General features: G+C 50.8%; 1 protein-coding gene across 1 annotated transcript; it reads left to right on the top strand.

Moving 5' to 3' along the window:
* The first annotated feature begins 2,228 nt into the window (after positions 1–2,228).
* Positions 2,229–3,604, top strand: LOC125529492 (transcription termination factor MTERF8, chloroplastic-like). Its single transcript, XM_048693906.1, has one exon. The coding sequence runs from the start codon at positions 2,239–2,241 to the stop codon at positions 3,517–3,519; it is 1,281 nt and encodes a 426-aa protein (XP_048549863.1). The 5' UTR covers positions 2,229–2,238; the 3' UTR covers positions 3,520–3,604.
* Positions 3,605–12,620: the final 9,016 nt, after the last annotated feature.

Raw genomic sequence — 12,620 nt, 5'->3', positions numbered from 1 at the left:
GACATTAGAAAAGCTTTAGCAGACGAACTACACGATCTTGCGCTATGCTTAGGATTGGGTCTTGTCCATCACATCATTCTCCTAATGATGTGATCCCGTTATCAATGACATCCAATGTCCATGGTCAGGAAACCGTAACCATCTATTGATCAACGAGCTAGTCAACTAGAGGCTCACTAGGGACATGTTGTGGTCTATGTATTCACACATGTATTATGATTTCTGTATAATACAATTATAGCATGAACAATAGACAATTATCATGAACAAGGAAATATAATAATAACCATTTTATTATTGCCTCTAGGGCATATTTCCAACAGATCCGATGAAGACGAGGATGTGTTACCGAAGTTCCTTCCTTTTGAGGGGAAGTACGTCTCCGTTAGAGCGGTGTGGAGGCACAATGCTCCCCAAGAAGCCACTAGGGCCACCGTATTCTCCTCACGCCCTCACACAATGCGAGATGTCATGATTCCACTATTGGTTCCCTTGAAGGCGGCGACCGAACCTTTACAAACAAGGTTGGGGCAATCTCCATAACTTAACCAGAGGCTCCCAACAATACCACGAAGCTTCACCACAATGGACTATGGCTCCGTGGTGACCTCAGCCGTCTAGGGTGCTCAAACACCCAAGAGTAACAAGATCCGCTAGGGATAGGTGGGGGAATCGAAAATCTCTTGGTGGAAGTGTAGATCGGGGCCTTCTCAACCACTCCCGAGCAAATCAACAAGTTTGATTGGCTAGAGAGATAGATCGGGTGAAAATGGAGCTTAGAGCATTAATGGAGCTTGAGGGGGAAGAGGTAAGTCAACAAGGAAGAAGGGGACCCCCTTTTATAGTGGGGGCAACAATCCAACCGTTGCCCCACTAAACAGCCCCCCAGAGGGTGGTAGTACCGCTTGGGGGCGGTACTACCGCTGAGCCAGCGGTACTACCGCGGTGGAAAGGGCGGTACTACCGCTGCGAAGCGGTACTACCGCCTCTACTGCCGCAACTAGTGCTGCAAAACCCGACACGAGAAAAGAGCCCTCGAGTCGAGGCGGTAGGAGCCAGACAGGCCAGCGGTAGTACAGCTGCGGAGTCACCGGCGGTACTACCGCTGCGGAGCGGTACTGCCGCTTGTGACCCCTCAGCGGTACTACCGCTGGGTAGCACGGTACTACCGCTGGGACCCAGATAAGAGAGAGAAGATCTCTCCAACGAAGCTGAAGTCGAGGCGGTAGGGCCAGGCAGGCCAGCGGTAGTACAACTGCGGAGTCATCGGCGGTACTACCGCTGCGGAGCGGTACTGCCGCTTGTGACCCCTCAACAGTACTACTGCTGGGACCCAGACAAGACACACAAGAGAGAAAAGATCTCTCCATCGAAGCGGAAGAGCTCTGAGGGTGAGAAGCGGATGTGTACGTGTTGATTCCACCCAAGCAATACCCCAGTGGACCCCCTCTTGATAGTACGGTGCCCTCTACGCAACTAGTCCACCGAAAGAGAAACAAAAGAGCTACACCGTCTTGAATGACACTCCGAGGGGAAGAAATCGTCTCGTGCCAAGGATGAATCTCTGAAATACTCAAAGCACACGATTAGTCCGCAAACACGTTGTCATCAATCATCAAAACCACATCGAGAGAGATATGCCTCAACAATATCAATGTTTTGCCGAAAACCATCTCATTTTTTGCTGGAACCACACACTTTTTTTGCTAAAACCATATAATGTTTTTGTTGGAACCTTGTTTTTTGCTGGAATGTCTTCGTTTTTTTCTAGGAACGGCATCGAAATTGATACCATGGGGCGATGAGCTGGGCGACGGAGGTGCTGCGACCTGCAACCGGCGCACGCCAGAGCTGCGGCCGTCGTCATAGGGAGCTGCAACTACGGGACACACTGCTACATGCACGGAACCAACGGAAAACACAGAAGGAGACGACGGAGGCGACCGGCGGCGAGCGGTGATGGTTGCGCAGGGTGCCGAGAGGGCGCGGGCGTGCTCGCTGCAGGGGAGAGAGAGACGCGGGGGGATTTTGACCCGTGCGAGAGGAAAGAGAAGGAACAGATCATGCGGCCCACCTCACTCACATCGGACGGCTGCTAACCGACCGGCCGAAACTTTTGGCCGGCGCAGAGTGGTGGCCTTATTTTTAGGGGTGTACTTATTTCGTGTGCTAGTTATATTTGGGTTCTAATGGACGCTGCTTGCTCTTGGCAACGTGTGGATGAAAATACGCTGTTGGATGCCATTTGGATGGCACGGATCAACTCAGCCAAGTTCTTCACTGGCCAATCCCTCTGTCCGTCCACCACACCACCGTAGACACACACGCCGCCGCCGCCGCCGCCGCCGCAGCGGCAGCACTCAACGGTTGCCCCGCCGCCGTCGCGGCGCCATGCTCCACCTCTGGAAGCGCGTCCTCTCTCCTTCCACCTCCCAACTCCTCTCCCTCCACCGCCTCCTCTCCGCCGCTTCCACCAACCCTAGCTTCGCCGTGGAGGAGTACCTCGTCGCCACCTGCGGCCTCACCCGACCACAGGCCCTCAAGGCCTCCGCCAAGCTCTCCCACCTCAAGTCCCCCTCCAACCCCGACGCCGTCATCGCCTTCCTCGCCGGCCTCGGCCTCTCCGGCGCCGATGTCGCGGCCGTCGTCGCCAAGGACCCGCGGTTCCTCTGCGCCGGCGTGGAGAGAACTCTGGCCCCTGTCGTCGCGGGGCTCACCGGCCTCGGCCTGTCAGATGCCGAGATTGCGCGCCTCGTCTCGCTCGCCCCCGGCTACTTGCGCCACAGATCCGTCGTCTCCAAGCTAGAGTACTACCTGCCACTCTTCGGCTCCATCGACAACTTGCTCCGGTCGCTCAAGTACGGCTCCGGCTTCCTCGGCTCCCACCTCGAGAGTGCGGTCAAGCCCAAAGTCAGTATCCTAGCAGAGTGCGGTCTAGGTGCTTGTGATATTGCCAAGCTCTTCATCCGTGCGCCGAGGATACTTTGTGCCAGCGCAGAGCGTGTCTTGTGGATGGTCGCCTGCGCCGAACGTATAGGTGTGCCCCGTGAATCTGGGATGTTCAGGCAAGCGCTGCACGCTGTCTCATACTTCAGCGAAGACAAGATCACTGCCAAAGTGGACTACTTGAAGAGGACACTTGGGTGGTCTGATGCCGACGTTGGCATTGCTTTGTCCAAGGCTCCGGTGCTGCTGACAAGGTCACATGATGTGCTGGAGCGTGTGTCAGAGTTCCTTATCTCTGAGGTGGGGTTGGACCCAGCCTACATTGCTCATCGCCCCGTTATGCTCGCTTACAGCCTGGAGGGCCGGCTCAGGCCCCGCTACTATGTTGTGAGATTTCTCAAGGAAAATGGATTGCTAGAGCACGGGCGGAGCTACTATACAACACTGGTTAAGACTGAGAAGGTTTTCATGGAAAAGTTCATATGCCCTCACAAGGAAGCCGCACCATACCTTGCTGAAGACTACGCGTCTGCTTGCAAAGGGGAAGTGCCGGCTAGATTCAGATTTACATGAATCAAGAATGGGCTATGAGAATTGGTAAACTTTGTAAGGTGCAACAAAGTTTTCAATTTGTTGAAAGCTGGTAATTCCTGTTTCACTGTACTTTGCCTAACTTGATGTTGGTTGTCCGTCTGTTAGATGCTGGTATGGTCTTTGCTAACGCTTGATGAAACTGATAATTTGAATCCTGATATGTTAATGCTATCATTTAGTAGAGAAGAAACCATGACTTGCTTATCAACTTGTTCATCCTCATGCCATGTTATTTAACACTTGGAACTAAGTAAACGAGAACAGGCCATTCTGCATGCATTAAAATCTCTATTTTAAAACTTTAATGCATTCCGGGTGATGTTGGCTTGCACCGATGGGCATAGGTGTGCCCCGTGACTCTGGGATATTCAGGCACGCCCTGCGCATTGTCGCATTCCTTGGCGGGAAAAATATAGCTGCCAAATTGGAATACCTGAAGAAGACATTCAGGTTGACTGATGCCAAGGGTAAGTATTCCTGTGTCTATGGTTCTGATTTTGTTGAGGATGTCAAGGAATCAGTTTAGCAAAAGTTTGAGTTCCTCATCTCTGAGTTGGGGTTGGAACAGGCTTGGAGGGTAAAGTTTCTTAAGACAATTAACAAATTTAAATGCTTACTGCACCACAAATTGTTTCAGTGTTCTTGCCTGACAAGAGTTGGTTGTCAGGTCTGGTATGTCTGTGGCATGCTAGGTTGGTCATTGCTAACACTTGATGAAGCTAGTAATTGGATCCATGATTTGTCTCTGAATGTCAATTCTGGACCCTCTTTTTGGGAACAATTTTGGACTAGTCGATGGTCACAATACATTGATCAATCTGAGGATTCGGTTTTGGTCCAGTTTGTTTGTTGCTTGTTCTAATTCTTGTGAGCTGAAAATCTTTGTTCTTTCTGCAGTACCTTTTTTTGGAAGTGATTAAATGCTGTGAAAGCAATTCATGCTTTACTAGCCTGTATCAGATTTTTCCTTGATTTTTCTCCAGTACTGTTTCTTGATGGCCTATTGGCTGATACTTTCAGTCCTAGGGACAACCGAGCTCAAAACTGAACTTTATTTTCATCGATAAAGGACTTACATGTGTCTGAAGCTATGTTTGGAATATCAGATCTATGATAGCAAATGGTTACTTCTGTTTAGTGTGGTTTCCAATCTGCCTAGACTGATCTCAGATGTTAATTAGCTTCGTTTCTGGATCATTTGGAAAATGAGGAATGTTACTGTTTTTCATTGGCTATCGGTGGGTGGTGGCAAGTGAGGGTGTTGTTCAAGTCTGGAATGAACATTGGCGTCCTGCGCTTGGAGAATGGCTGAAGAAGAGTGGTTTGGCGCTCTGTCTGCTATCTATCAGTGAGCTTGTTGGGATGTCATTCAGTCCGAGAGGAGGATGCAGACGTGATCCAGTCTGTTGGTTGCTGTGCTCTAGTTCGTGTGAGCTGCAAATCTTCGGTATTTCTGCCCAACTTAAATTTTGTTGGAACCGTGTGCTATATAAGTTTGTTCAGTAGTAACTTCCCACTTCTGCTGCTGCGCATATGTTTGCCGTTTACATTCGCACCTTATAGTTTAATAAGACCTCCTGCTCCAACCGTTCCAGCTTGTCGAAATTCAGCACCTAAAGATGACAATGCTGCATTTTTTTTTGTTAGCTGAGTTACATTTTTCTTTATGTTCTGATGTACTTCCAAGTTATACTAAATCAGAGGGAGTATGTTGTAATAGTGATTTACAGTTAACCCTTGTTTTGACCTCTTGCTAGCTTAGCTTTTTCTTTTGTGTCACTAGCACTCATGCGCGATTAGGTAACTCAAAAAACGGTAAAAAGGGAAAATGTGGTTACTGCTGATGGGGTCGGCGAGGAGATCCCCCTTGTAACTGATGTCGCGGCATGGTTGATGAGTCATGATGTGGCGCTTGCAGAATGCATTAAGAATGGTGTTTAGCTTTCTTTCTGCTATACTATAATGTATCTCTGAGCTTTTTTGGAAGTGGTTCAGTCAGTGCCTATATCGCTGATGCTGTAACAGGAGAGGTATAGTTTCTTTTTTTTTGTTTTGCCTGAACCCTGATTTTATTTATTTATTTTTTGCATTAGATTTCGACTCTTGTAGTTTTGATTTCAATGACGAAATCCACACAGGACAGCTCTCGTATTTTTTGCATGTATTTATATTTTGTTATGTTCAGAAATAAAGACCCCCAGGTTTGATGACGAACACACAAGAATCCAGTGTGGTATAGCAGATTGATGTCTAACAATTTTCTTTGACAATTTGTGGTATCAACAGGAACCATCTAGCAAAATTAAGGAAACATGAAGAGAATTTGTCCCTGTGCATCGGCCATGAGAAACTAAAAGTTGGAGGCAGAAACCACATGCAACCATTATTGTTGTCCTCATCGCGGTAATGGTACACCCTTGCCGCGCAGCTCGAAAATGTGTTTGGCCTGGCACGTCACCTGTTGCTCGTGCGTGTTCGGGATGCTCGCCTTGATGTCGGACATGATGTGGACCATGGTGATCATTGGAGCGCCGCGGCCTTCATTCACGGCGACCTCGCACATGAACAGCTTGGTGCGCGAGATGTCGTATAGGAACAGTTTGCGGTTGCGAGAGGGGCCATGGAGTTCGCCGTTGCAGAAGGCGATGTCCACAAGCTCCTCGTATGCTCCCGTGGTCCAGTAGACCTCCGGGTAGCCAACCCTGCAGAGTGCCTGAGGAAGGTCCGTCGTAGAAGACGACCTTCTTGATGGCACAATTATGGTGTCGTCGGTTCTCAGTGGGGCACACTCAACATCCCCATGCTTCGCGGAGAGCGCCGCCTGGATGGCAGGGAAGGGATTCACGATCAGGAGCTGGTGCTGGTGGTCGTCGAACACCGGAACATGCATGTGGCAGTGATCCGGCCACCATCATGGGACCAAACAAGGGGTGTGTCGGGTGAATGTCACACTCCTAGATGAGTCTAGCAGCGTGATCGCAGTTGTGGACACAAGACTGGAAGCAGAGGAAACAAAGCACATCAGGACAGATGAAACTGAAGCTGTTACAGCTTAGTACTTGGCGGGAAATGGTCTGGCGCCAGCAGAGGCAATCGTAGCAGCGAGGGACAAGTGAGTGTGGGATCAAGGCGGTCAGTGAGGGTAGCCGGCCCAGTTATAAGTGTTGAACTGTAAAACTGAACAGAGTCTGAACTTGTCTCATTGATTCAGAGTCAGGAGTACATATAGGCACTGAATACAGGCAGTTTACAGAGAACGTGCACACATATCGTGCATCGTGGGACTAATGGTGGGGAGACTAAGTCATGTAAACGTGACAGTAATGTGTGCACTTAGCATCCCCCCGCAGTCGCAGCATCGATGTCGACGATGGTAAGACTGGAGCAAAATTCACTGAAAATCGCTGTTGGTAGTCCTTTGGTGAAAATGTCAGCATATTGAGATTGAGTAGGAACATGCAGTACTTTGACTTCGCCCAGCTGCACCTTCTCACGGACAAAGTGGAGATCGATCTCAATGTGCTTGGTGCGGCGATGCTGAACTGGATTTGCTGACATGTACACTGCAGAGATATTGTCGCAGAAAACAATGGTGGCCTTGGATATTGGACGTTGGAGTTCCAACAATAATTGGCGGAGCCACACAGACTCAGCAACAGCGTGTGCCACAGCTCTATACTCCGCTTCTGCTGACGACCTGGAAACAGTGTGTTGCCTTTTGGAAGACCAAGAGATTAGATTATCACCTAAATACACACAAAATCCAGAAGTAGAGCGACGGGTCTTGGGGCAGCCGGCCCAATCGGCATCCGAGTATGCTGTCAGGGAAGTTGGGGAGGAGGTGTTTATGTGTAAGCCAAGATGAAGAGTGCCCTTGAGGTAGCGAATGATACGCTTGACAAGAGCGAGGTGAGGATCACGAGGATCATGCATGAATAGGCAGGCCTGTTGGACAGCATAAGCAATGTCCGGGCGGGTTAGGGTGGCATATTGCAGAGCACCTGCAAGGCTGCGGTAGAATGCCGGGTCAGAAACAGGGTTGCCGGAGGAGTCAAGCTTGTTGCCAGTGTCAACGGGGGTGCGAGCAATGTGACAGTCAGTCATGCTAGCGCGGTCAATGAGGTCAGAGAGGTACTGGCGTTGGGAGAGAAACAGGCCAGCAGAGGAGCGTGTGACAGTAATGCCTAAGAAGTGATGGAGAGCTCCAAGATCGGTCATGGAGAATTCTGACCGAAGAGATGCTATAAGAGAGTTGAGGAAGGTAGTGGAGGAGCAGGTTAGGATGATGTCATCAACATATAAGAGGAGGTAGGCGGTGGCATTGTCGGAGTGATAAGTAAACAGAGAAGAATCAGACTTTGAAGGGAGGAAGCCAAGGGTCTGAATGTATGTGGCAAAGCGAGAAAACCAAGCTCGGGGTGCTTGTTTAAGGCCGTAAAGAGACTTTTTGAGCAAGCAGACGTGATCAGGAAAGGATGGATCTTCGAAGCCCTGTGGCTGTTGACAGTACACAGTTTCAGTCAAGGTGCCGTGAAGGAAGGCATTTTTTACATCTAGTTGGTGTATAGGCCAGTGAGAGGAGGTCGCAATGGATAGGACGGCACGAATCGTGCTTGGTTTGACAACGGGGGAGAACGTCTCATCGTAATCGATTCCCGGTTGTTGAGAGAAGCCGCGGCATACCCAACGAGCTTTATAGCGAGCCAAGCTGCCATCAGCGTGAAATTTGTGGCGGAATAGCCATTTGCCTAAGACAACGTTGCAGGAGGGAGGACGAGGAACAAGCTCCCAAGTGTCATTCTGCTTAAAAGCATCAAACTCGGAGCGCATAGCCTCAAGCCAATGGGGATCATGAAGTGCAGAGCGGTATGTTTTAGGAACAGGGGATATGGTAGAGGTGGAGGCTAACAGGTTAAGACGGCGAGCAGGGATGCCAAAGCCCCGTTTCGCTCGAGTGGTCATCTTGTGTGGGTTTTGGGGAATAGGGACCGGAATTGCCTTGGCCGGTAGAGGTGGAGTATGGGGAGGTGTGGTGGAGGCAGTATAGGGAGGGGGTGGAGGGGACGGTGGTGCCGGAGGTGTAGGAGGTTCATGCGTAGTTGTGGCCTGCGTGGGAGCTGGGTTGTCGGTAACGGCAAACAGAGGCCGTGAGGAAGGGGAGGATGAGTTGGGATGCGGAAGCGTGGAGGTGGCGTGCAATGTGGCAAAGGGAAAAGATTGTTCGTCGAAGGTCACATGGCGGGAGATGATAATCCGACCAGAAGATAGATCCAAGCAGTGATATCCGCGGTGCTCGTCAGGGTAGCCCAAGAATACGCACGGAGTGGAACGTGGAGCAAGCTTGTGAGGTGTTGTGGCAGTGAGGTTGGGATAGCACAGGCAACCAAAAACGCGCAGCGTGTCATATGGTGGAGGTGAGTTGTGAAGGCTGATGTATGGCGTAGAGGAGGGGTTGGATTTGTAGGGGCGAAGGTTGAGGAGAAAGGTGGCCGTCCGAAGAGCTTCGACCCAGTAGGCAATGGGCATGGATGCCTGAATGAGCAAGGTGCGGAGTATATCATTCGTGGTGCGAAGGGCGCGCTCAGCCTTGCCATTCTGAGGCGAGGTGTATGGGCAGGAAAATCGAAGGACAATGCCATGCTGGAGAAACAAGTCGCGATTGCGTTGGTTGTCAAATTCAGTGCCATTGTCACACTGAAGAAATCGAATGGGTGTGGAGAAATGGGTAGAGACAAACTGTTGAAACTTCACAAAAATGCCATGAACATCAGATTTGGCCTTAAGAGGAAAAGACCACATGTAGTGAGTGAAATCATCAACCACAATCAGATAATATTTGTATCCAGACACACTGAGAACAGGGGACGTCCAAACATCACAATGTAAAAGCTCAAATGGTGTAAAGGTAGATGTCTTTGATAGATGAAATGGCAAACGTACATGCTTTCCTCTCTGACAGGCTTCGCAGAGCGCTGGGTCATGAGAGCCTTTTCTACAGGGAATTTGAAAATGCTGAAGTAAACTAGATACAGTCTGTGAATTGGGATGGCCTAAGCGACGGTGCCAAAGGTTGACACTAGCGAGGAACGCCGATGCAGAGTTGGTTGTCATGGCTTCATGGAATGGATAGAGATCGCCAGTGCTATCATGTCGTGCGATCAGGGCCTGGATTTTGAGATCCTTCACAGAAAGACCAAGGGGATCAAATTCCATGGAAACTTGGTTGTCAGTTGTAAAGCGGCGAACAGAAATAAGATTTTTGACTAGGGAAGGAGCAACAAGAACATTGTTAAGATATAAGGGACGATGAACATTAGGAATAACAGAACGACCGATGTGAGAGACAGAGAGATGTGATCCATTGCCAACAATGATGGGTGGTGTAGAAGGAGATGGGTGGGCAGAAGACAGCATACCAGGCGTACCAGACATGTGCGCAGTTGCTCCAGAGTCGACGATCCAGCCTCCATCATTGTGGTTGGTATAGGCGTTCAAGGCGTGGACCAAGGCCGCTTGGTCCCAGGCAGGAGACGCAGGAGTCGTGGGAGGTGCGTACATCGGCGCTTGCATCGGCGCAGCCGCATAGGCAGGAGGCACAAATGGCGAGGCCGGGTATGTCGCAGGCGCCGGTTGATGGTTCTGCGCGAAGGAGTAGTATGCCTGAGCAGGAGGCCGGCCAAGCAGGCCGGGGCCGCCGACGAGTCGTGGCGACGGCAGCTGCCAGGGCACGGGGCCAGGCGCGGCGACGGCAGTTGCCTGGGTCCATGGGACAGGCCAGGCCTGAACCAAGCCGGTCCAGGGATCAGTGTGGGCACGCCATGGCGGAGTCATGGGTGCCGTCGGTGTCGCTGCCGGTTGACGAGGCGGTGCTGGTGAGGCGTGAGCCGATGGCGTCGTGGAGGTCGACCCGTTGTTGGATGCGTTCCGGTGCTGAAAACCGGGAATCGGGTTCTTGCCCTTGTAGTTCGGGCTGACGCCGGTGGGGCGCGCGGCCGGCTGTTGCGGGGACGGAGCTTGGGTGGCGTTGCCGCTGTTGCGAGGCCCGTTGTTGGAGTAGAAGGCCTGCGGTTGCTCCATCCTGGTGCGCAGTTTGGTCTCCTCGAGTTGAAGCATGGAGAGCACCTCAGAGTACGGCAGCGCGGGGCGAAGCAGAGGGATGACGGATGTGACCTTGTCGAATCGCTCGCTGATGCCGGCGAGGGTGGCGGAGATGAGCCGGCGGTCATCCACCGGAGCGCCGAGCTCATGCAGTTCATCCGCCATGGCCTTGAGGCGCTGGCAGTAGGTGCCGACGGGCTCGTCCCTCTGCTTGAGGGTGCGCATCGCTGTCTCCAGGTGGTTGATGCGGGCATCGCGGTTGTCCTGGAACAAGCGCTGGAGCTTGCGCCAGATGACGAAGGCGGTGGCGCCGTCCTTGGGGAGGAGGCCGAACAGCTCCGTCGAGATCCGCATGTAAATCCACTGCAGAATGGCGAAGTCGTCCTTGATCCAAACGGGATCGGAGGAGGCCGCCAGGTTGTCGCCGTCGATGTGGCTGCGGAGGCCGCAGCGCCCGAGGTGGACAAGGAACAAATGACGCCAGTGGTAGTAGTTGTGTGCCGCCAGGTCGAGGACGATGGGGATGAACGGGGATACATCTGTGATGGTGTCGATGATTGAGGTTGGGGCAAGCAGAGTAGCAGATGGGGGGTGAGTAGGTAAGGTAGGTTGGTAGGTCGGGGAAGGAAGATGACCCAGAGGTCCGAGGTGGGTGTTGCCGGCGGCAGGCGAGGTTGCCGCGCCGGTTTGGTTCATCGTGGACGAGGACTAGCCTGATACCATGTTGAACTGTAAAACTGAACAGAGTCTGAACTTGTCTCATTGATTCAGAGTCAGGAGTACATATAGGCACTGAATACAGGCAGTTTACAGAGAACGTGCACACATATCGTGCATCGTGGGACTAATGGTGGGGAGACTAAGTCATGTAAACGTGACAGTAATGTGTACACTTAGCAATAAGCCGAAGTGATGTACAATCGATTTAGAGAGGAAATTCTAAACTCTTCCCCCCCCCCCCCCCCCCCCCCCCCCCCCTCTCCCTGTTCTTCTTCTTCCCCAAGTCTCCCTGTTCTTCTCTCCTACCCATGAAATTATAGATTTGTTGTCCCAATCATAGGTTAGGACGTTAGGTCATAACAAAATCATGTGATCTGTTAGGTCTCTTCGGGGGAGCAGCCACGGCTCCGCCGTTCAAACCAAGTGCGCAATCACAGTTCATCGCAACAGGTCTCAGATCCATGGAAGAGAAGTTCCTCACCGAGATTAAGGAGAGAAAGGACATAAAAGTGGATAGCAAAAGATGTAATTGACTAGCTGAAATAACTTCTCGAGATCATCCCACTAATTAACCAGCCATCCAAATCCAACCAAGTAACCTCCATGGCCAAAGTGCCACTTCGCGTTCTGTTGCCTCTCAATCCAGATCCAACATGCATGCAGAGAGACCAAAAGGCTATGCCAGAGCAGTATCGATGAGCTAGCCATGTTCACTATGTTCATTCACTTCCGTGTTTGCCCTACATGATGCATCACCCAAATGAAAAGAACTTAAACACTTTCTCTCGGCTAGCTTCCCAAAGCAACCCCATCGTTTGTAATTTATAGAGGTGCATTATTGCCCATGTTTTATTAATGCATGCCGACCAATAATTTCTCAAAAGTTACAAAGATTGGTACTACTTTCTTGTACAACTTGTTTGGTTGGAGATAATTGAAGACAGAGAAATAGAGATTTAGACGTTCTGCGACACAAAGTCACTTCTTTGCGGAATATGATAATATATGAAGGATTATGCATGACATGCAATTGGGAGTATAGCTCGTAACATTTTTAATAACAGGGAGCATCGTGATTAGGAGAGAACTGTTTTACATAGAACATCTTGATACTTTGTCATAACTTATATTCTCATCACCTACAAAATCTCGCGCAATCCCCAAACTCATCCAATATGTCTGCCCGGATAGTCTGGAGAAAAAAGTATGCCTAATGACCCTCTCCCCCAACCTGCCCCATTTGTCCAGACAGTCCGGGTGTC

The sequence above is a fragment of the Triticum urartu genome, unplaced genomic scaffold (genome assembly GCF_003073215.2).
Source record: "Triticum urartu cultivar G1812 unplaced genomic scaffold, Tu2.1 TuUngrouped_contig_564, whole genome shotgun sequence".
In the NCBI taxonomy this organism is placed as follows: domain Eukaryota; kingdom Viridiplantae; phylum Streptophyta; class Magnoliopsida; order Poales; family Poaceae; genus Triticum; species Triticum urartu.
Note: the sequence above shows the minus strand (reverse complement) of the source record. Positions and strands in the feature narration are given on the sequence as shown.

What these genes read in the sequence shown, in the direction of transcription:
- LOC125529492 (XM_048693906.1), top strand. Translation starts at nt 2,239, where the DNA reads ATGCCATTTGGATGGCACGGATCAACTCAGCCAAGTTCTTCACTGGCC.